At 46.4% G+C, this 20,156-nt stretch overlaps 2 protein-coding genes across 2 annotated transcripts; both read left to right on the forward strand.

The window, feature by feature from the left end:
- Positions 1-8,178: 8,178 nt before the first annotated feature.
- LOC127344754 (TOM1-like protein 6) lies at positions 8,179-15,060 on the forward strand. Its single transcript, XM_051371089.2, has 9 exons — positions 8,179-8,499; positions 11,703-11,781; positions 12,005-12,103; positions 12,730-12,843; positions 13,057-13,205; positions 13,297-13,378; positions 13,476-13,561; positions 13,718-13,945; positions 14,017-15,060. The coding sequence occupies exons 1-9, from the start codon at positions 8,351-8,353 to the stop codon at positions 14,825-14,827; spliced, it is 1,797 nt and encodes a 598-aa protein (XP_051227049.1). The 5' UTR covers positions 8,179-8,350; the 3' UTR covers positions 14,828-15,060.
- Positions 15,061-16,089: 1,029 nt separating this feature from the next.
- LOC127338736 (putative receptor protein kinase ZmPK1) lies at positions 16,090-18,992 on the forward strand. Its single transcript, XM_051364738.2, has 2 exons — positions 16,090-16,519; positions 17,664-18,992. The coding sequence occupies exons 1-2, from the start codon at positions 16,115-16,117 to the stop codon at positions 18,771-18,773; spliced, it is 1,515 nt and encodes a 504-aa protein (XP_051220698.1). The 5' UTR covers positions 16,090-16,114; the 3' UTR covers positions 18,774-18,992.
- The last annotated feature ends 1,164 nt before the right edge of the window (positions 18,993-20,156 follow it).

A 20,156-nucleotide genomic window follows, 5' to 3' on the forward strand; every position in this document is an offset into this window, starting at 1 on the left:
GGACGTGGAGCTTCAGGAGCTTCCGCCTCTGACGTGGCTTCCGGATCCGTGTGGCCGGTGGATGGGACTCGGAGGAGAGTTCCGAGTTCATTTTCCTCAAGCGCCTCGAGCTAGTTCAAAGTTACACTTAGCCAAAAGTTTGAAGAAAAGCGATAAACCAAAGTCAAGACGACGAACCGCAGATCCGGATCCCTCCGTGTGGATGTCTTTGTTGCATACGTGAACGTGGAGTTCACGTGGGATCTTGATGAGGACCCGGATCCTTTTGTCGATGGCGTCGGCGGAGAGGTTATCCTTGGTGGCGCGCATCGGATCGTCGCGTCCTGTGTATTCAAACATCAGGCGGTCCCGATGTTGCGGCGGGCCGGATCCGCTTCGTGAACCACGAGAGGGTTAGGTCTTTTTCCGTCAGCCCCTCCTCCGTAAGCTTGCGATCCGCCCGACAGCCGCGGGTCAGCCGAGGCGAGTCGGAGAAGTGGGGGCAAGTAAGGCCCAAGACGGAAGCTCGGTGGCGGGGCAGTTCTTGAAAGGTGGTAGCTTCTTGTCGCTCGCAGGGTCGGAGACGTCCTTCAGATAGAAGAAGCCCCCAGACCAGTATCTCGCGGATTCGTGGCGGTCGGTGGGGGGGTAAACGCGGCCCGGGCGGATGATGAAGGTGACGGATCCGCAAGTCGCCAACTCGGAAGTTTGGCGGATCTTCTCCTTCTTGACAGAAAAGTAGTATTGGAAGAGAGAGAGCTGCGGGGTTACCCGGAGGTGGCTCTTCGCAGAGAGCAACGTGGTTGCTGATGGCGAGCACGCTGTTCGGAGATATGTTGTGAGGTTGGAGTCCGTATGTCTTCGTAATCTCTGGAAGAAATACGAAGGCGGAAACGAAAATCCGCGCTCCACCGGTGCCTTCGTCGCACCATCTCGTTGTCCCTTGGAGCCGGAGCTGGTTCATTTGGAACTGTTCTCCAGCTTCCGGGTTGCAGAAGCCCTCCGACTCGAGATTCTTTAACTCCATCTCGGTGGTGGTACAGGGCCACCACTTCCCCTTAGCTTCGAGTCGCGCTTCCGAGCTTTTGATTTCTTGGCAGCCTCTTCGTTTGCTGCTCCGATCGGCCCGCCTCGGAGGTTTTTTCCGGGTGAGCAGAGGTCCCCTCGGTCTCCTTGCCGGAATCCTTTGTAGGATCCAGCCCGATGGGAACAAAGGGAGGAGGGGCGGAGGAAAGGGGCGTCGCCATGATCGGGTCCGAGCTCGGAGGCGGAGTCGTCGAAGACATCTGAAGAAGAAAAAAAGGTTGGCGGAAACTTTCCTTAGTCGGATCTCAATTCGTCTTCCCCAAGTTCATCCCTACCAACTACGGCGCGAAGTTTGAGCTCGAGGATTTACCGTAATGGCGCGTGCGGTGGTCGGGGTTGCCGGCGGCGAGTTTTTCCGCGCGGTGGTTCGCCGGAGTTAAGAACACGAAGAACACTGCGGCGGAGGGCTTGCTCCGGCGATGCTCCGGCGACTTTCCGGCAGGTTCCGGCGCGGCGGAGAAGAGGCTCGCGGGCGGCGCTCGGAGGAGAGGTGAAAAGGGGGTGAATGGGGTGAGAAGGGGTCGACGGCTGATATTTATAGGGCCGAGGGGATAAGATTCGTGTTCCGCATCCTCGTGGTCGGAACGCATAGCGTCGCGCCGTTGGATGCGTGACACGTGTCCCAAACTCCTAGCGGTAAAAATGGCTAGAGATAAGTTACCGCGCAAATCGCGCGAAAATGGCGCCAGAATTGGCGGAACCGTTTGAGTCTTTTAAGATTCCGGGTGATTGCGTGAAGATAAGTTGGCTCTTGTTCGCAAGCAGGGAGTAACCCGGAAATGTTCTTTGGAACGTCGATGGATGAAGTCCCGCAGGATGAGAGCATTTTCCGGCTATGAGTTGGAAAAAGAAGAAAATGCAAAGTTTGAGCTCTTCAAGTTTCTCCGCGTTGCCGACGATGCCGGAAACCTAAGAAACAAGCATGGCGGAAACTGCTGGCGAAACTCGGAGAACTCTGGGGGCTACTGTTGTGGGTATACTTCATGGGTGTACCATCGACAGTGCCTAGATCCGGCAAGCCCGGGTGGCCCACAGACGGTGATGAGGCATGTGGCCCATCGGGCGGCCCGATTGTCGTTGATCATGAAGGAAGAAGTCCAGCCCAGGATCAAAGCGAGCCGGATCCGCACCGACCTAGGAGTGACCCGGATCCAGGGAGGCCCATGAGGAACCCGGATCCAGTACGACATGTATGGAAGGCGGATCCGTGACGTGCACGGCAAGATATTGTACCGTAGCTAGGCTATCTGTAATCCGGCTAGGACTCTCCGTGTAAACCCTAGATCCGTGCGCCTTTATAAGCCGGATCCCGGGAGCCCTAGAGGCACAACCACAACTCATTGTAACAACGCGAAAGCGCCCAGATAATTCCAGACAAGCAGTAGGCCCTGTCATCGTGCAGGTGTTCCGAAGCTGGGTAACTCGCGTACCACCGTCCCGTGTGCACTCCGCCCTATGGCCCCTACTTCTTCTCCCCCTCGTGAGGATCCCTCCTCCGGGGTACCGTCGATTAGGCAACGACATCCACCACCACACAGTGATGCTCGCTAAGAAAAACAGGAAGTAGAAAAGCAAAAATCCGCAACCGCACAAATTGATGCGGCCTAAAATCAGATGATGGGAAAACACATACCCTCGACGCCGGCGATGAGGACACCTACGGCGAGCTAAGAAGGATGGTAGCTCGCTGGAACCTTCACCATGGAGGAACTCGGTGCCTTGGCCTCGACTCACGCCCATGGTTGTGAAAGCAGATCGAAGACGATCTCGGCCGTGCGAGTCACCAACACCAACACCCTCACTCCCCCACCACCTCCACCCCACCGTAACCCTACACCAAATCTCGCCGGCGGAGAGGCGCTCGGCAGCTTACAGGAGTTGCGGAAAGCCGACGCCCCACAGACTAGACCGCGGCCGCACGGAGAAGCGGCTCTCCGCCGACTCCACCGACTAAACCCCGGCCGCCGGAGAAGAGGATCTCCGCCGTCGGAGTCGCCCACACCAACCCCGCCTCCCCCTTACTCCTCTCTCCGCCACAGAAATGAAATGGGGAAAAGGAGAAGACAATCAGACAAAAGGGAACGGACCCCGAAATTCAAAACAGTGGAAAAAACCGGCCAAAATGAAAAAACCAAAGAAACCCGAACCGGACCGGCCAACCCGTGGATTACTGAGCAGAGGAGCTGAGGCTTCGTCAAGATTCGTGCGTGCGGGAATTGGACGGCCACTGATCTGACTTGAAGCCAATTCCAATTTCATCTAGCTGAAAATTAGGATCGGTGCTAATATATGAAGAATCAAATTGGTACCTTGTCATAAATTCGCGATTCCACCTTTGCAGACTATCAGAGAAATAAATTCTCAATTCAAAATGAGTCGACTTTTCTTTTTCAACGGATAGGAAATAAAGCTTGCATTTATTTTATCGGATAAAAATGCTAATTGGATCGTTTGTTCCACCCTATTAGCCCCAACTTAATTAACCCATTCGTAGCAAATTAGATGAAAAAGGAAAAGCCCATTCCAACCAAAGAAATACGGCAGAGTGTGAATAAAGGAAAAAGGCCCTAAATCCAAGCCCACTAGAAGCAGAGTATAACGATTCATGGATTGGTCCATAAAAACGGTTCGTCCTGGTCGCCCCTCTCGCTCAGCCATACGAGAGGAATCCTCAACCTGCTGTAATGGCGTTACATCACAAAATTTATACGACTCCTGCATATGCATAGTTGGGACTTAGGGCCCCTCGGTTCCGGGGGCCTGGGGCGGCCGCCCTGCCTGCCCCCCCTCAGGGTCGGCCCTGTTTTTAGGCCCGGTCCAAGAAATGCCCAGGTATAGCGGACGTCCTCATTGCCACGGTCGCGCAACAAGCCCTCCTCATGCTCAATCGGAACGCGCTCGCGCAGTTGGCCGCGACAGGCACCGTCAGTGCCATGGCAGCAAGCTCGGGGTCCTCTGCAACCCAAACTCTTCTTCCAAAGGCGGCCTCCACCAGTACATCGACGCCTACGTGCGGGTATGCACCCCCATCTTGCAACAGGCGGTGATTCCTCCCCAGTTTTCCATCTTGCAACGGGATGGGTCTCCCGAGGTGGGCGAGTCCATGGCAACAGAACCATCCTGGGTGTCCCTTGACCTCAATCACATAATGGTTGTACACTCGAAGAACCCATGGGCGATCCCCGCTGGCTCGTTCCCGGGCGCCCGCAACCTGTACGAGAAAATGGCGGGCCTGTTTGACCCTGCGATAGTGCAACTGGCCGTGATTCTACACCAACGGAGTTGCCCCCGACACAGTTTGTTCCCACGTAACGGGGAAAAAGAAGAAGCATGAGGAACTACTACAATGTACAAAAAAGAAAGCTTAAGATTGATGATGCCAAAGCAAGATCAAGATCCAAGGAGGTACAGCTCAAGGAGAAGAAATTGGAGCTCATTGCAATGTCAAAGGCCAATGCAGTTAAGCTCAAGGAACACGAAAGTTGATGAAACTTCTCTCTAAGGATAGCTTGATCATGACGGCCGACTTGACTACCATAATACCGGAGAGAAGGGCTTTGTTCGAGAAAAGGCAAAAGATGATTCACTATCGATCATGATTGAGTTGACCACTCGATATTTATCTTTTTGTTTGTATGATTGTTTACAAACTATGTTTGATGGTACCTCTGTAAATGTTGGAGACATGATTTTGTTTGGATATTTTTTGCTATTTTCCTATCCATGAACATGCAACCTTGCAAAAAATAAAAAAATGTCCGCACGGATCAAATGGGTGGCCATGAGATGAGATGGACGGCTTTCCACGCGGCAACCTAAACAGATCAAATCAAATGCAAAAGGTGATCGATTTGGCCATGTTGAAGATGCCTTAAAAACTTTGGAGACTCTGTAGTCTGAAATCCTAGCCTTGTGCGTCTGAAATCCTAGCCTTGTGCGTTGCATCATTTAGGGGACAACGTGCTGGCTGCAGCGTTGATCATCTTGTCAAATGGTATGTTTTGTTCGTTAGCTTGTGCGAGCTTTCGATGCTGCCACTGAAGTGGTTAGCTGTTGCACAAATAAATAAAGCGAAAACGCAATGCCAGTCAATGTGAGGACTGGGGATGGATATTTCTATCAAAAAAAAAAAGTCAAGCTGGATATTTGAATTTCTGCCCACGCAGGCATACAGCTCGACCCTGTCCCTGTCAGCACATAGGAAATTAGCAGTTTTGTACGCTGGCGTAGAGTTGGCGATGGAAATTAAACCAAAGCTGGCAACAAATTGGAACAACCTCATGTATCATAAGAAATCTTGATTTCGCTAATTTTTAATCACCAACAATGGTGACATTATCTACTCCCCCATGTCACGGAGTTTCTCCAGCTGATCCTCAAACCAAAGCTTCATTGGCATGTCAATATGCTCCTCCATCTTCGGCCATCTAGGGTGGAGAGCAAACAATGGTGATGATTGAACAACAGAGGAGTAGAGCCGGGAGGACCAAAGAACTAGTGGATGGAACATATCTAATGAATATGAGAAAGTGGAAGGCGATGATGCAACACTTTATTAGCGGTGTTTCAACCTAGCTACATGCCACTTGTATCACCAGTGGCGTGTCACTTTCATGTACGCCAGAAGTAATGCCATACCGGGGGTGATAGGAAGTGAACACGCCAGTGGTGTGTGGGCCGACCCACCTATCCACCTAGATATAATATATTAGTGGTGTGGATTTTCAACGCAACACCAATAACAATTTAGTAATTGTTGTGTGCGGTTGTTACACACTATTAGTTTATTTAAGAAACATTATTATCTTTTTGAAAACCATTCAAACTAATAAAAAGAGAAGATAAAGTAGGAGAGGAGAGAACTGGTCACCCCATCGCTCCACGTGCTTTCCTCTCCACTTGCTTCAACGCCTTATCCACACCACCACATGCCTCCGCCCTCCCTCTTACTTCTCCGATCCACTCCCTATCCCTCCCTAACACTCCCTCTTGATGCCATCGATTCCCCTCCCTAACCCTCTCCGTTTTTTCAATCTTGGAGCCGTTGCCGTCCCATCGAAGCCGCCACCGCCCTCGAGGCCACCACCTCGTTGAAGTTGTCGGTGTCCTTGGAGCCACCGCCTCGAAGCCGCCACCTCTCCATCCGCATCGTCATCGGTGAGTCGCCTCTCTACTCTTCCTCTTTTTATATAGTTTATTTAGATGATTATTGTTGATTTAGATGCATGTGTGGTGTTAATTATTGTTATTGCATAGTTGATTTGGTGGAATGTGTGTATAGTTTCCAGAATTTGGTGATATTGTTCCTGATTTGGTTTGGATGATATGTGTTTAGAATTCGGTGTAAGGTCATGTCGTTTTTTGGTCAGTTCTAATAGTTAGTTTTTACCTGATATTTGTTTGCTCTCTGTGCTGTAACATGGCAGATGAGAGGCATAATTTAGACGATAAACACAATGATTTACATTTTAGTAGCATTATTATTATTAGAAGCTTTTGATATGTTGTACACGTGATGTAGCACCGTGTCAAGTTTGCATGAATGATCACGAGGGTCGTTTTTTTACGGGCTCACGATTCAATGTCCATCTCATAGAGGGCCATTTCGAGAATTCAATTGTATAACAAACTATTTTATACATTTTCATCAATTTTTAGTGCATTTGCCATTTTTCTAATGTGTGCTTTTGGTGCGCATATTGTCCCATGCAAAACAAGTTTGCAGTTTAGCGAAATATCAGGAGTTGGTGTGCCATTCCGGGCGGTTGGGTGGACATAAAACTTTGAAGTGCACAAAGCTCGAACAAAGACTCACATACAACTAAGGAGAAATATTGTGCTTTTCCTTAAGAAAAACAATGGCAAAATATATGTGTTGTGATTTTAGTACTGTTGGCGAGAAAGATGAGTCTGAAGACAAGGAAATATATGTACTCCCTCGGTCCTAAAATGTAAGGTGTCTAAGGATTAGTCAAAAATTAAATCTTACTAACTTTGATCAAATATTTAGAAAACAGATTTACATCTACCATATCGAATGGACACATTGCAAAAATATATTTTAAGGTAAATCTATTGATATTGATTCAGTATTGTAAATGTTCATATTTTTGTATGTAAACTTGGTCAAACTTAAAAAATTATGACTTTTGACTAATCCTTAGACGCCTTATATTTTGAGACGGAAGAAGTATGCGCCTAGCACATCTGCTAGATTGGCTGCAACATGTCATTATCTAATCGATAATACTACCCCTGTTCTATTTATATATGCATGGATGTATCTAGCTATTTTTCATGATTGTTCCATTCTTGTATGTGAGTTCACATGTGTGGAGTTTAACCATTGCTAAGGGAATCCAATTTGGTTGCAAACAAGATAGCTAGGTCTAGCTTTCAAAGCATATATTTTTTGAACATGGGTTTTCAATGTTGTATGTCTTTACATAGGACGACGGTCCATTAGTTTTGTTTTACTTTTCTTGATAGCTAGGTCTAATTTTCAAAGTTACATGTCTTGTACCATGGGTGTCTTGCTGTCGATGTGAACGTCCCCTCCCACCGAAGAGTATTCTTTCTTTTAATGAGACATCAAATTGTTAAATATAGGGTTTGAACTATGTCTTATACCTGGGATGATGGTCCAATAGTTTTGTTTTACTTTTCTTGATAGCTAGGTCTAGTTTTCAAAGTCGTATGTCTTGTACCATGGATGCCTCGTAGTCGATGAGACATCGCCTCATATTCAAGAATATTTTGTCTTTTAACGAGATGTGAAAGTGTTAAACCTAGGATTTAAACTTTAACTAGCTGAGGTGACACTGCCCTCCTAATCATCCAATCGTATGTTGGTTCTCAATATTCAGTAAAGCTAGGCAGATGACATTCACTGAGTGGATTGCAACCTGAAACTGTATAAAAGTTGCAAGAGTACATGTAATTGGTTCTCTGTTGATCATTTGCGAGCATGCGATTGACACGTTGATCAAAAGTCGTCTAAAACTACCTAATCCATTCAACTGGCCGGCCGGTTCTGTGGGCGCCTCGCATGGGACCACCCGTCATGACAGATCATCAGAGCGCCATTTTGTTGAGCCACAAAGCCTTCCTCCGCCCCGACCTCGTCGAAAAGGAAACAGACAACGGGAATCTGACACCAAAAATCCCCTCTCCGCGATAATAACGGCGCCACCAGCGCCACAGTAGTTATCGCCCGTCTCCTCCTCGGGCCAGCCGCGCCCGCCGCCCAAACCCTAGCCCCTCTCCCGGCGCGAGCTCCCCGGCGATGTTCCCGTCGGGGGCGGTGGTGGCGGCCGGCGCCGCGCCGGTGCGGCAGGTCGTCTCGCGGGTCGACAAGGCCACCAGCCACCTGCTCATGGGCCCCGACTGGGCCGTCAACCTCGAAATCTGCGACTGCATCAACGCCGACGTCTGGTGATCCCGCTGCCCCCCTCCCCCACCCCCCCCCCCCCCCCCCCAAGCCCTGGCCCTCTCTGCCTCTGCGCTGTTTCGGTTCCTGCGTGCGAGTTTAGGTGTGGGGTTTGGGCGATTTCGGACTCCACTTGTGTTGGCTGGTTCGATTGCCTCAAAATCGCGTTAGATTTTAGGCATTTCGGTAACATGACCAGTGGCGGACCTTGCAGAAAAACTTTGGGAGGGCGAAGCTGCAAAATAACATGTATATTTTATTTGGAACACCAAATTATACAACAGCGAGATAGAATTTATAGTGTTTTCATAAACTTATATTATTAGAATGATTTATCTGCAAAATACATTTCTAGCAGCAATATATATGCTTGAACCACTCAAACAAAAACAAAAACTAGATACTACAGGTTGTCGTAGAACCATGTAGTATTGTAGTAAATCACATTCATCTCTCCTTTTTCTATAAAATGATAGTTTTGCCCTTGCCCTACCTACACAGAGCAACAACAATTTGTAAACCAATAGTTTCAGTTGACTGCAAAATTCTATGACCTAGCTGGAACTTTCCCCAAATTTAAGATGCAAGAATCAGAACCAAAAATAGAAAGAAGTGGAATAGGGAGTTTGGGACTAAGAAGAAATTGCCAGCAGAATCTGGGGAATTCGGAGACAGGGAGAGCAGGAGATGGTTCGCCCCAGCCCGTCGGCGACGGTACATTGTAGCTGCCCTGCTGCAGCCTACATACGAGGTCGCGAGGAGGTAGGCGAGGTCGCGAGGACCAGACGAGACAGTATCGGCGGCAGCGTGGCAGACCGGCGGCCGCAACCCGCGCCACCGGCGGCCGGTCACGCCCAAGGCCAGTCGCTGCCTGTTTGTCAGGTACGAGATCGAGGGAGAGAACCTGTTCCTGTTTGTCTGCTGTTCGTCAATTCGTGTCCAGGAAAGTGCAAAAGCATAGACGGGCCGCCTTATGAACTTATGAGCTGGAGCAATACCAGGACTTAGCAATATTTGATTGATACGGGGTAGCAGAAAATTATACTTTTCGTTGGGGGGCGACAGCCCAATTCGCCCCCACGAAGGCCCGCCTGTGAACATGAGGCTATATCGGTTTGCATATTTCAAGAGATAACAAGATGGTCTTTAGGTTTTACAGGATGGAACGCTTTTAGTGGTGAACCAAACCCACCGACGATGAAAGCAAAGCATGGGGGATTTTTGTCATTGTAAATAGGCACCAAAATTCATGATGCTAATTTTCTTGCACTTACATTACATGGACTAGCCAAGTGTCCGTGCGAGCGTTGCTATGGCCTATCGCTTCATATGTCGCATATGTAAAATATGAGATGCTCTGTTTTTTCGCCGCATAGTTGCACATGTCAACCCCTCTGATTTTGATATCACAAGTTGATTAAGATCGAAAAAATAGTAGATTTGATTTTGGAAATCCCTGTTATTTTTTTTTTCAGGAATTTGTACGTTTTCTAATTATCCTCTTGAACTCGTGTGATGCTCTGGGCAGAAAAACATGGTCTCATATCTTTTTCATACCTTAGAAAAAACAGGTGCGTAGTGATAGTATAAGAAGATTACTTTTGCAAATGAACGCTGCAAGCGCAACGAGCTAGAGACCTCACAACGAACGTGGATGTCTACCATGTACTTCCTCTATTTCACCAAGTGCATCAGAATGGTCTCTTGTTCCTTCTATAAGTATTGCAACTCATCATTAAAAAAAAGCTACAATTGGCAACTCATCATTAAAAAAAAGCTACAATTGGCAGCGAAGAATATAGTCTAAATAAGACTAAGTCTGAATATTAACTGCCTATTTCAGTGGCCCTGCTCCATTCCACCATTATTTTGGATAGAGGGCGCCCGGCGATGTAGCTCCCGCTTGCGTGAACCGGATATGACCGGTGGATTTGTCTGCCTGAGCGATTTATTGCTGTCCTGGTAATATCTCCTGTTCCTCTTAATGACAGTGGCATCTCACGATCTTGGGGCTTCTTGTCGAGGGGCTTTTGCTACGATGACTAACAGTGGGTCCGTATGCTCTAAATCGCCGGCGCGCTAATTGTCGTCCGCTCTGGGATTGTCGGCCGAAGCTGCAACCACGCCCGTCATCAAGCCATGCCCACCACCACGGAACCCATTCGGATCCGCCACCACCAGGCAACCGGCCATGCAGATGTCGGCTCGCGCGCGCAGGCAAGCTGCGCATCCACCCCTCGGTCGGGTCGGACTGATATAATTTCTTATCCTCACGGTGATCTGCTTCCTTTCTTGTTCTCTTTCCATATGAGGATCATCAACAATGTCCAAGTCTTCCTTTCCTCCTGCGTCCTCTCACTCGCTGTCCTTTGCCACCGACAGGGGTGCTAGCTATCAAACCCTGACTTGTTAATATGGAGAAACTCACCTATATAAATCGGCGAGAGTCCATATAATAAAGTGATGTGGGACTAATCTGAGCGAACCGCGGTTTGATGCGGAGCTGGCCCAGTACCACAGCTACGTGGCCCATAATGGCGTGAGTGGAGACGGTTCAAAAAAACAATGAACCTAACGTATGAAAAAGTAATGCCAAGGAAACTTAACTTTTTAGTACCACCTTGTTAACATGCCGACAGAGATCGCTCGCGGGATGTACGATTTGTTGTTGCACCACATATGGATGGTTCGCTAGCCTGGTTTTTATTCGTATATAGTTGGTTTTTGCTGGCGTGGGACCACTCCATCGCGTGGGATTCCAGACCAGAGCGCTGCTTTTTCTTAGCGCCAACGACGGAAAAAGCTTGACGAAGGAACGATGGCTTTTTTGACGTACGGAACTTAGAAGCCCGTTTTTTTTACCTACGAATACCACCGATTGCAATTTAATACTAGTAAAGATTGTTATGTGTGAAAGAAGGCCTGCGGTCTCATATGGACTATGCTATTGTGAATTGAGTCTCATACATAACCCAGCTTAAAACATCAGATTTTTGACTTTGGAACTGTACCTTGCATCTGCTTTAGCCATTTGTTCCTAGAATAGTTTTAAACGGAAACATATTTACACCTTTCCATATGTACTTAAGTGTCAGGTGAATACTTGCATTCCACTGATAATGTCATGCATACATAAGTTAAAGTATGTTCTAGTCCAAGTGGTTGTCTGCTTATCTTATCATGCCAATCTGTAAACATGTTAACTCAGGCAAACAAAGGATGTGGTGAAGGCAGTGAAGAAACGATTGCAAAACAAGGACCCGAAGGTTCAATACTATGCTTTGACGGTATGCACTTCCAGGTTGCCATGATACGCACTTGGAATTTATTTTTGTACAACACCTTTTTCTTTCATTACGTCAATTTCCATCTAGGTTGAATTTATTGCAAATGTTGTTACTTCTCTTATGAAAATGTTAGCTTGATGGTTTGTAGAAGTATGTACTATGATATGCAGTAAGATTTGGGAAACTATTCATCATGTTCATACTGGTTACAATTTTTTTGCAGTTGTTGGAGACAATGATGAAGAATTGCGGTGAATATGTGCAGTTTGAAGTTGCCGAACAACATGTTCTGAACGAAATGGTTAAAATAATCCAGAAGAAGGTTTAATTACTTCCCTCCTTACTTTTGCATGCGCATATCCTTTCCTAAATTTGCTCATGAATAGTTTTTGAAATCCGATTTTTAGCCTTAAGAGTTCTCAAAGGCATTGTATCTGCTTGTTTAATCGTATAAGGTGAGAACACAGAAAGTACCGGGAACATACTGGTATGAAACATTTGGAACCTCATGGATACACCAATCCTCCACTCTTGCTCAATTTTATTGTTTGGTTCTCTCTAGTTCTTGAGTAAGTAGTGAGCACTTAACCTAGACATGCCCTACTTCTTGTTCAAGATTATAGAGTTGCCAAAACCCACCTTTTCCTACCCTACTGTATTAAAGGTTTAGGGCAGCAAAAAATAATGTTCTGTCTCACCATCTTCACTTTCAGAGTTTTATTCTAGTTGAGTCAAGCCATGGTTGTTTGAGCATTCCATCTCTGACTATTCCCTAAAAATGGTTGACATTTGCACCATCTTCATTTTGATATTGTCATGCTATTTGTCTTATTGAAGGTCCATTGCAAGTTCGTGCTTATGATACATCCTATCTTATTCTGTTTTCTACATTAACTGGAGGTGGCAGTAATAAGATTACAATATTTTGTGTATTCGAATTATTTTCAGAATGATATGCAAGTAAGGGATAAAGTATTATTACTTTTGGACTCCTGGCAAGAAGCATTTGGTGGACCTTCAGCTAAATACCGGCAATATCACTTGGCATATCTTGAAGTAAAGGTATGCACTAATCCCTCTTTGCCCCCTAGGAGGTATAAATATCTATCCCTGTTTGTCCCCTAGTAGGAAGTATAAATATCTATCCCTGTACATCATTCCATATTCTATGTTTGTCACACGTGGGCCATGTAGGTATGCAAATATATCCTTTCTTTTGTTGGAAGTTAATCCTTTTAGACACAAACATATGCTAATTGTTAATTTGTTTTACAGAGCACAGGTGTAGTGTTCCCAAGACGTCCCATAGATGCCCCACCAATACTTACTCCTCCTGCAACACACAATTCTCAAAACTATGGTTCACCCAGATATGCTGCTGGAAGTTTGAATGAACAAATGTCCTCCGATGTCGATACTCTGAGGTGATGCCCTTCTTCTTAGTGCATTGAACTCATTTGACTTGCTGAGTTACTCCATTTCCTGGACTTAAACCTTTCTCCCTGTTTATTACAGTTTAGGGGACTTGAATAATATTCGTAATGTGACGGAGCTACTAAGTGATATGGTGTATGCTTTGAACCCATCAGATCAAGAGGTAGAATTTGTTGGCTTGTATCCATCACGCAAATTGATTGGAAATTTTGTTCCAGTTCAAGCTTATGAGTGGTCTCTTAAATATCTTTCGAACACAGGCTGTTAAAGATGAAATCATCACAGATCTCGTGAGCCAATGTCGCTCAAATCAACAAAAGCTCATGCAGTTTATCAGTTCCACAGGGTAATGTTATCAAATTTGGCTCTGTAAATTGCTGTCTTTTTGTTCATTGTTCTTGAACGATGGCGCTCATGACTGTAGCTTGGATGTACATCATATATCATAACAGTGCAGTTAGCTTACAGTGTGATACTTGATATTTTCGTTTACATTGTTTAGGAATGAGCAGTTACTGAAGCAAGGTCTTGAAATAAATGACCGCCTACAAAATGTACTTTCAAAATATGATGCCATCGCTGCTGGTGCTCATTTGGCAGTTGAAGGTCCTGCCAGAGAGACAGTTGAGTCTCCGAGAGAGGAACCAATAGCAAAACCATCGCCACCTCATATTGTAGAAAAGGACTTCCCTAATGAAGAGGAGGATGAGTTTGCTCAGCTAGCACAAAGGTATTGTCTACAGTATGCTACTTGTATTTGCCTTCACATATATTTAAGATTCGTGTTTTATTCGTATGCAGAAAAAACAAATCCGTGATAAGTAGTGATGAGACATCATCAAGCACAAGCACTGCGGAACTTGCCCTTGTACCCATTGATCTGCCAAGTTCAGAATCACCGCCTTCTGTGGCAAGCAATGCATTGGTTCCTCTTGACCCAGCTCCTATCAATAGTAGTTATCAAACAAAAGAGCAGGATTTGATCGATCTGTTAAGCCTCACCTTGTGCACCCCTACTGATGAAACTTCCACTGATTCTTCAGCGCCAAGCCAAAATGGCCGACAGCAACCTTCAGTTGCAGATGGACAAGAAAACCCTACTGGTGTGCCACAATATCCTTCAACCAACCATCCATACCCTGTAAACCAGGGATATACTCCACATATTAGCAACTACGCTGCACCTTGGGCACAAACTGGACCATATCCATCTCAATCTCCAGCATATGCATCAGGATATCCAGCGCCACCATGGGCTACACCTCCAACTGTCAATTCTAATCCTTTCCAGCCAGCTGCTTACCAAGAACAACTCTCTTCTACCTACGCACCTCCCTTAGCTTCATATACCTCTCCTTCAGCCTCCCAGCCAACACAACAGTACAATCCTGTGGGTTCTCCAACAAATAATGGTCTAACCATGCCTCAAGCCCCAGTGAACGGGAATCAACAATCTAGGGATTCTTCACCAGCAGCAAGCAAACCTTACTACATACTTGATAATTTATTTGGTGATTTGATCGATTTGAAGAGCTCCAGTGGTGGAAATAAGATGGGCACTAGTTTGGGTAGCTCAAACGGTGGCCAACCTATGATTGGTGGAAAGAAATAAGTTCCTCTAAATGGCAATGGTTGATGGATAGATTCCTTCGCGGCAGTTCTCTTGGTTTAATGTATATTTGCTGTATATCTTTTCTTTTACATGTTTAATTAGGTTGGTTGATTTCGTGGTTTAGAACATTGTTGGTGTACATAAAAATGATTTATTGCATTTCTCTGGAGCATAGTGCACTTGTCAGACTTGCAACACATAAATTATTCGGGAGTTTGGTCTCTTTTTTCTCATTGCCATGGAGCTTTTATTGGTTGCTTCAGGAGTCGGGAACAATCTTCTACGTGGTGTTCTTACTGAATTTTGTAGGGCATCTTACTGATAGGTTAGCTTATCCTTGTTTTTTTAGAATAACGTGCTAACCATGATGAGGTTTGTCCAGGATGGGCCGAATAAAAGGAAGTCAATAGTAATGATATAATTCTGATCCCATCACAGCATAAAACCATGATGAGGTTTGTCCAGGATGAACTTATGGCAGGAATTAGTGAGTAATAGGAAATAGGTAGGGGTTATCTTTTATTTCATCCTTTACAATTAATGAGAATTAATTAATTTTAGTAGAAAATAATATTGCTAAGGGAAGACATGTGATATTTCTTATTTTTCTAAGGAATCATTTTTTAGCATCTTTCGATTTCTCTATGTTCTCTCTTCTCCACCTTAGCAAAAATCTTACCTTGCAGCTGGAAGGGAAAGCTGAAATCACTTAGCCAGAAAAACGCACACAAGATATTAGTGAATTTACAAGATATTAGTGAATCCAGGTCAATTAGTCGCCACAGTTTTGTGCTCTGAAAAAACGTAAATAAAGGAATATGTATCATCCAAAACTGTCTACCATGCTAGAACCACTTTGGATCCTTCTCTCTACTTACGCTGATACATTGGTTATGTCGCGTTAAAAACACACACAGCCTAGTAGTTTTTCCAATCACAGAGATGAAATTGCACTTCCTCTCGTCATTAATCGAGTTCGTCCCTGGGGTCGCACGCCAAGTCGTCCTACATAAAACGAACGTGACAATTGCAATCTACGGAGTGGCAGTAGTAATTAATGAAAAGATATTTTTTGTTTTGTTTTGAAATACAAAAAACCAAGGCAATATCTTTGCCTGGAAATGGAATCTTGGACATCTTGCCATTTCTAAGGAAACCATAAATTCCAAATTTAAACTTAACGGCTAATAAATCCCCTCTCCTCAGCTGGAGTCTTCACAGAGTAAATAAATAGTTACAAGCAAATACTCCTTAGAAGAAAATAAATCGAAACCGGATCCATCTAAGATGAGCCCCGAACGCACCTGGTTTGCGCTGCTCCCCGTCGCGCTCCTCCTTCAAACGGCGGTATCGTCGTTGGATTTCCATCTCGGCGCCCGGTTCGCCGTGCATCTGCCGGCGTCCTACTATCCGGGATTCGCTGAGCGGACCATGGTCCTTGAAGCAGTCGGCGAGCGGCAGCCTCGATTCGCCGCCGCCGTGAGCGTGGAGGCCGGCACGCAAGGTTACTACCTGTGCTCTCTCGTCGTTCTGCTGGGCGACGTCACGGTCTGGACTTCGGATCGCCCCGTCCAGGAGTTGGCGGCGGGCGGCCTTTGCCAGCTCGAGCTCGCGGAGAACGGGCAGCTGCGGCTGACGGACGGCGCCGGAGTCGCCCGGTGGTGGTCCGGCACAGCAGGTCTGGGCGCCAAGGTGATTCATCGTCTTCTCTTTCCATCGTTTTCCATTGTTTGTTTGCTCGATCCTTTAAGATATTGCCTGGTTTTCGCTCACTGCGATTTGTAGAGTTATCACGATCAGAGATTAGAAATGACACGATTCGTAGCGCATCCGTATGTTAGAACTGTCGATTCGCGTGGAAGATGGAACAGTAGTACAGCATTGTCGTGCATATCGGCATTTTCGGCAACAGGAACCATTTGGTCCTAGTGTCCTACGTGTATGCACTTGTGTCTTGTACGTTTGTTTGACGGATCTGCTCCGTAGAGAAACATAAGGCCTGTGATTATACCACACTTATAAAAATGAATCGAGAACAGCTGAACACCATGAAGTAGGTACTACGGACCTAAAAGCTAGCGGATCACATATGCTCTCTTGATGCTAAAACAATCCTTGGTATAAAAAAAAAACTCTAGGCAATGGGGTAAAAACACTTGAATATATAAGTTCAAATTTGTTCTAAGGAATACAATTATATTGTCGAAATGGGTTATATCGAGTACAAAATTATATATAATTGTATTTTGTTTTGCGCGGGAAGAAGGTGGCGGGGGTAATGGGTGGATGTCAACCCTTGACACTTGGCAAACTGATGGGAGGAAACATTTTTTTTTTTGCGCGGGAAGAAGGTGGCGGGGATAATGGGTGGATGTCAACCCTTGACACTTGGCAAACCGATGGGAGGGAACCTTTTTTTGCGCGGGGGAAACGGCAGAAAAAATATCAAAACTTTGCGACTGTCTGTTATGGGAAACTTCGTAAAGAGTGGTTTCCATCAAGGCTCCGTTAGGCGCACGTGCCCCTCTAGTTTGTCGAGTATTGAAAACTTTGCCAAGTGTCTTTTCCCTTTTTGCTACTATTAGTATATCTTTGCCGAGTGTTTTTACGATATTGACCCCTTAGGGTTCATTGGTCTATGACTGGGTGCTGGATAGGTTTGGTTTGTAGGAGGAATCTAGGATTATGGCCTCTTTGACAGTCCTTTGAAATCGATTTCTGTTTCATCGAACACTGTTAGAAATGTTTTTCATTCTTTTTGGCACAATGAAAATTTACTCTTAAAAACACTGTTTAAATCTTGTTTTGTTTCCTCCCACGGCACCTGCCTGCACAGGCTCTGCACTTGGATTCCAGGACCGGCAACCTCCTTCTCCTGGACGACAAGAATCACACCGTATGGCAAAGCTTCGACAAACCGACGGACAAGCTCCTGCCAGGCCAGTGGCTCCGGCTTCCCTCGTACTTCACGACGTCCCTGACAAAGATGTCTCCAGCGTTCTACAGCGTCGAGCTCGACGGTGACAAGAGCGCCGCCTACCTCTATTTCGGACTGCTAAGGTACTCCTACTGGGAATTGATTCCCAGCCGCAACCAGACCATGGCATTCGCGGGAATGAGCAAGTCGGGGCTGACGGTGTTTGACAGGCGGCGGCGACCGGTCGCCCAAATCTCGCCGGCGCTGAAGAAAGAGCCGGTCAGGTTCCTGGCTCTGGGAGATGACGGCAACCTGGGACTGTACGTCTTGGACCGCCGCAACAACAAGTTTAGAGCCTCGTACAAGGCGCTCGCGTTCTGCGAGCTCCCCCTCGCCTGCGGCGTGAGCGGTGTCTGCTCTGCCTCCGGGAGATGCACCGACTTTGCCGCGCGCGGCGTGAGGCCGGCGCAGATCGGCACCCTGGTCTGCAACGCGACGGCCACCAGGTCTGTCGCGCACGACATGATGGAGGTGAGAGGCGTCACCACCGTGCTCAAGGTCGCCTCGCCGCTTGCCAACGTGACGGTGAAGAAGTGCGTGGACCTGTGCCTGCACACCTGCTCGTGCGCCGCCGCGCTCTACATGAGGGACGACGCCGGCATCGTAACGGCCGACAGCGGCGTGTGCTCCCATTACGAGCTGACGGCGGGAGTCAGGGAGGTGATCAGCGGGAGCGATAGCCCTCGGTACAGCTACTGGGTGAAGGTTCTCAAGAGGAAAATTTGCCGAGAAGACGAAGAAGATTACAGTGCCACTAACTCCTTGCTCGCCAAGATCCTGATCATCTTTGGGACGGTGGATGTAATGGGCCTAATCTTGTTCGCGGGGCTCTGCGTGTACTATTTCTTCTGTCTTCGCGGGCGCGCTGTCGACAAGCACGTCGCTGGAGAGGGAGAAGCTGCAGGTCACGACACAGGATCCATGGAGCCAGATGGTACTGCCAACGTTGGAGCGGTACAAGCTTCATAATCTTATGAATGAAACCAAAGCATAATAATAATCCATTCAAAGACAGAAGCTAGTTTGAACATGAAATTCACGTTCACAGGAAAATACAAATTTCACATGAGACTAATTTTGTACCCCTAGCGCTTTGGTACACCCGTTAAACACAACAATAGCTGAGATCGCTCTGTACCTCTTCACATGGGGACCAATAACGAAACATTAAGCCGTAATCAATGAATAAACAGGGCAGTCAAGCATAAATAAAGTATGGGATTCTCTATGAAAAGCTTCAGTTTCGACATAGGTAAAAATATTTGCCTGAAAATCTCTTCATATTATTCTTCCTTGTTATGGTGTCCTTGCAAATAGACATGATGTGACATCTATTGTGAAGATATACCACATACTCTCTTTGGTTGTGATCATTCTTTGGAAATATGGAGGAGACTTTGACTAGCAGATAAGATAGAAGATGCAATGCTAGTTGACCGAGCAGGTAGTGATGTTCTTGACGAATCGATAGTGAATCAGCAGGTTGAGAATACAACGGAATTAATTCTTACAGCCCCTTGGTATATATGGTGGATACGCCGCCAATTTGTGCATGGTGAGAAAGTACCTATACATTTGATTGCTGCAATGTCCATTCGAGTAATTATAACAAATAATATAAGAGTAATGAGAAAGAATTCAGTGAATAAGAAGAGTGTCTAGACAAAATTGAAAGAATGACACGTTATGGTCAATGTTGATGCAAGTTTCAATCTAGGAAATCTTACAGGTGAAATAGGAGCAGTCATTAGAGATGATAATGGGTGATTTGTTGCTTCATGTAATGATTCGGTCCAATATGTCATCGACCCTTTTATTTATTCTCCTTAGGAGTGGAACTGACGCTTTGGGAACAACCCGCGAGGAATCCACCTTGATAAATCCTTCGGATTTCGGATCTTTGAGATCGGATTCCGTCAAGTCACATGGCCACCACTGCCCCTTGAATTCTTCCCGTTTCTTCGCCTTGGATTTCTTGGATGCTTCCTCCAACTTTTCCTTCATCTTTAGTTGTCCCGCCTTGTCCTTAGGATATTTTGCCTGGCCCTGGTCTTCCAGTAGAGGTTGCTTGTCGGAATCTTGACTAGGAGCTAGAAGTAGGATCACCGTAGATATCGGTGGAGTTTGAGTAGAGAGGGGAAGAACCTCCAATGGCTCTGACAAGGAAGGACTCGAAGGAGACGACATATCTCCAAGATGCAAGTCATGGCTGAAATAAGAGCCATGATGATGTACCAAGTCATGGCGGAAATGAAACACCAAAAGTACTAACTGGCTATCACTACGAGCTCTGGCACGGGACTTACCGGAGTTGTTCACCGGCGATGTGATTTCGACAGGGTGGCTCATTGG

This window comes from Lolium perenne, chromosome 3, assembly GCF_019359855.2.
Source record: "Lolium perenne isolate Kyuss_39 chromosome 3, Kyuss_2.0, whole genome shotgun sequence".
Classification (NCBI taxonomy): Eukaryota; Viridiplantae; Streptophyta; class Magnoliopsida; order Poales; family Poaceae; genus Lolium; species Lolium perenne.

Bases quoted from the DNA above. Each gene is read 5' to 3' on its own strand.
- LOC127344754 (XM_051371089.2), top strand. From the start codon at position 8,351: ATGTTCCCGTCGGGGGCGGTGGTGGCGGCCGGCGCCGCGCCGGTGCGG. The intron at 12,844-13,056 runs GTATGCACTAAT...TTTGTTTTACAG, and splicing joins TGGCATATCTTGAAGTAAAG to AGCACAGGTGTAGTGTTCCC. The intron at 13,206-13,296 runs GTGATGCCCTTC...TGTTTATTACAG, and splicing joins TCCGATGTCGATACTCTGAG to TTTAGGGGACTTGAATAATA.
- LOC127338736 (XM_051364738.2), top strand. From the start codon at position 16,115: ATGAGCCCCGAACGCACCTGGTTTGCGCTGCTCCCCGTCGCGCTCCTC. The intron at 16,520-17,663 runs GTGATTCATCGT...CTGCCTGCACAG, and splicing joins CAGCAGGTCTGGGCGCCAAG to GCTCTGCACTTGGATTCCAG.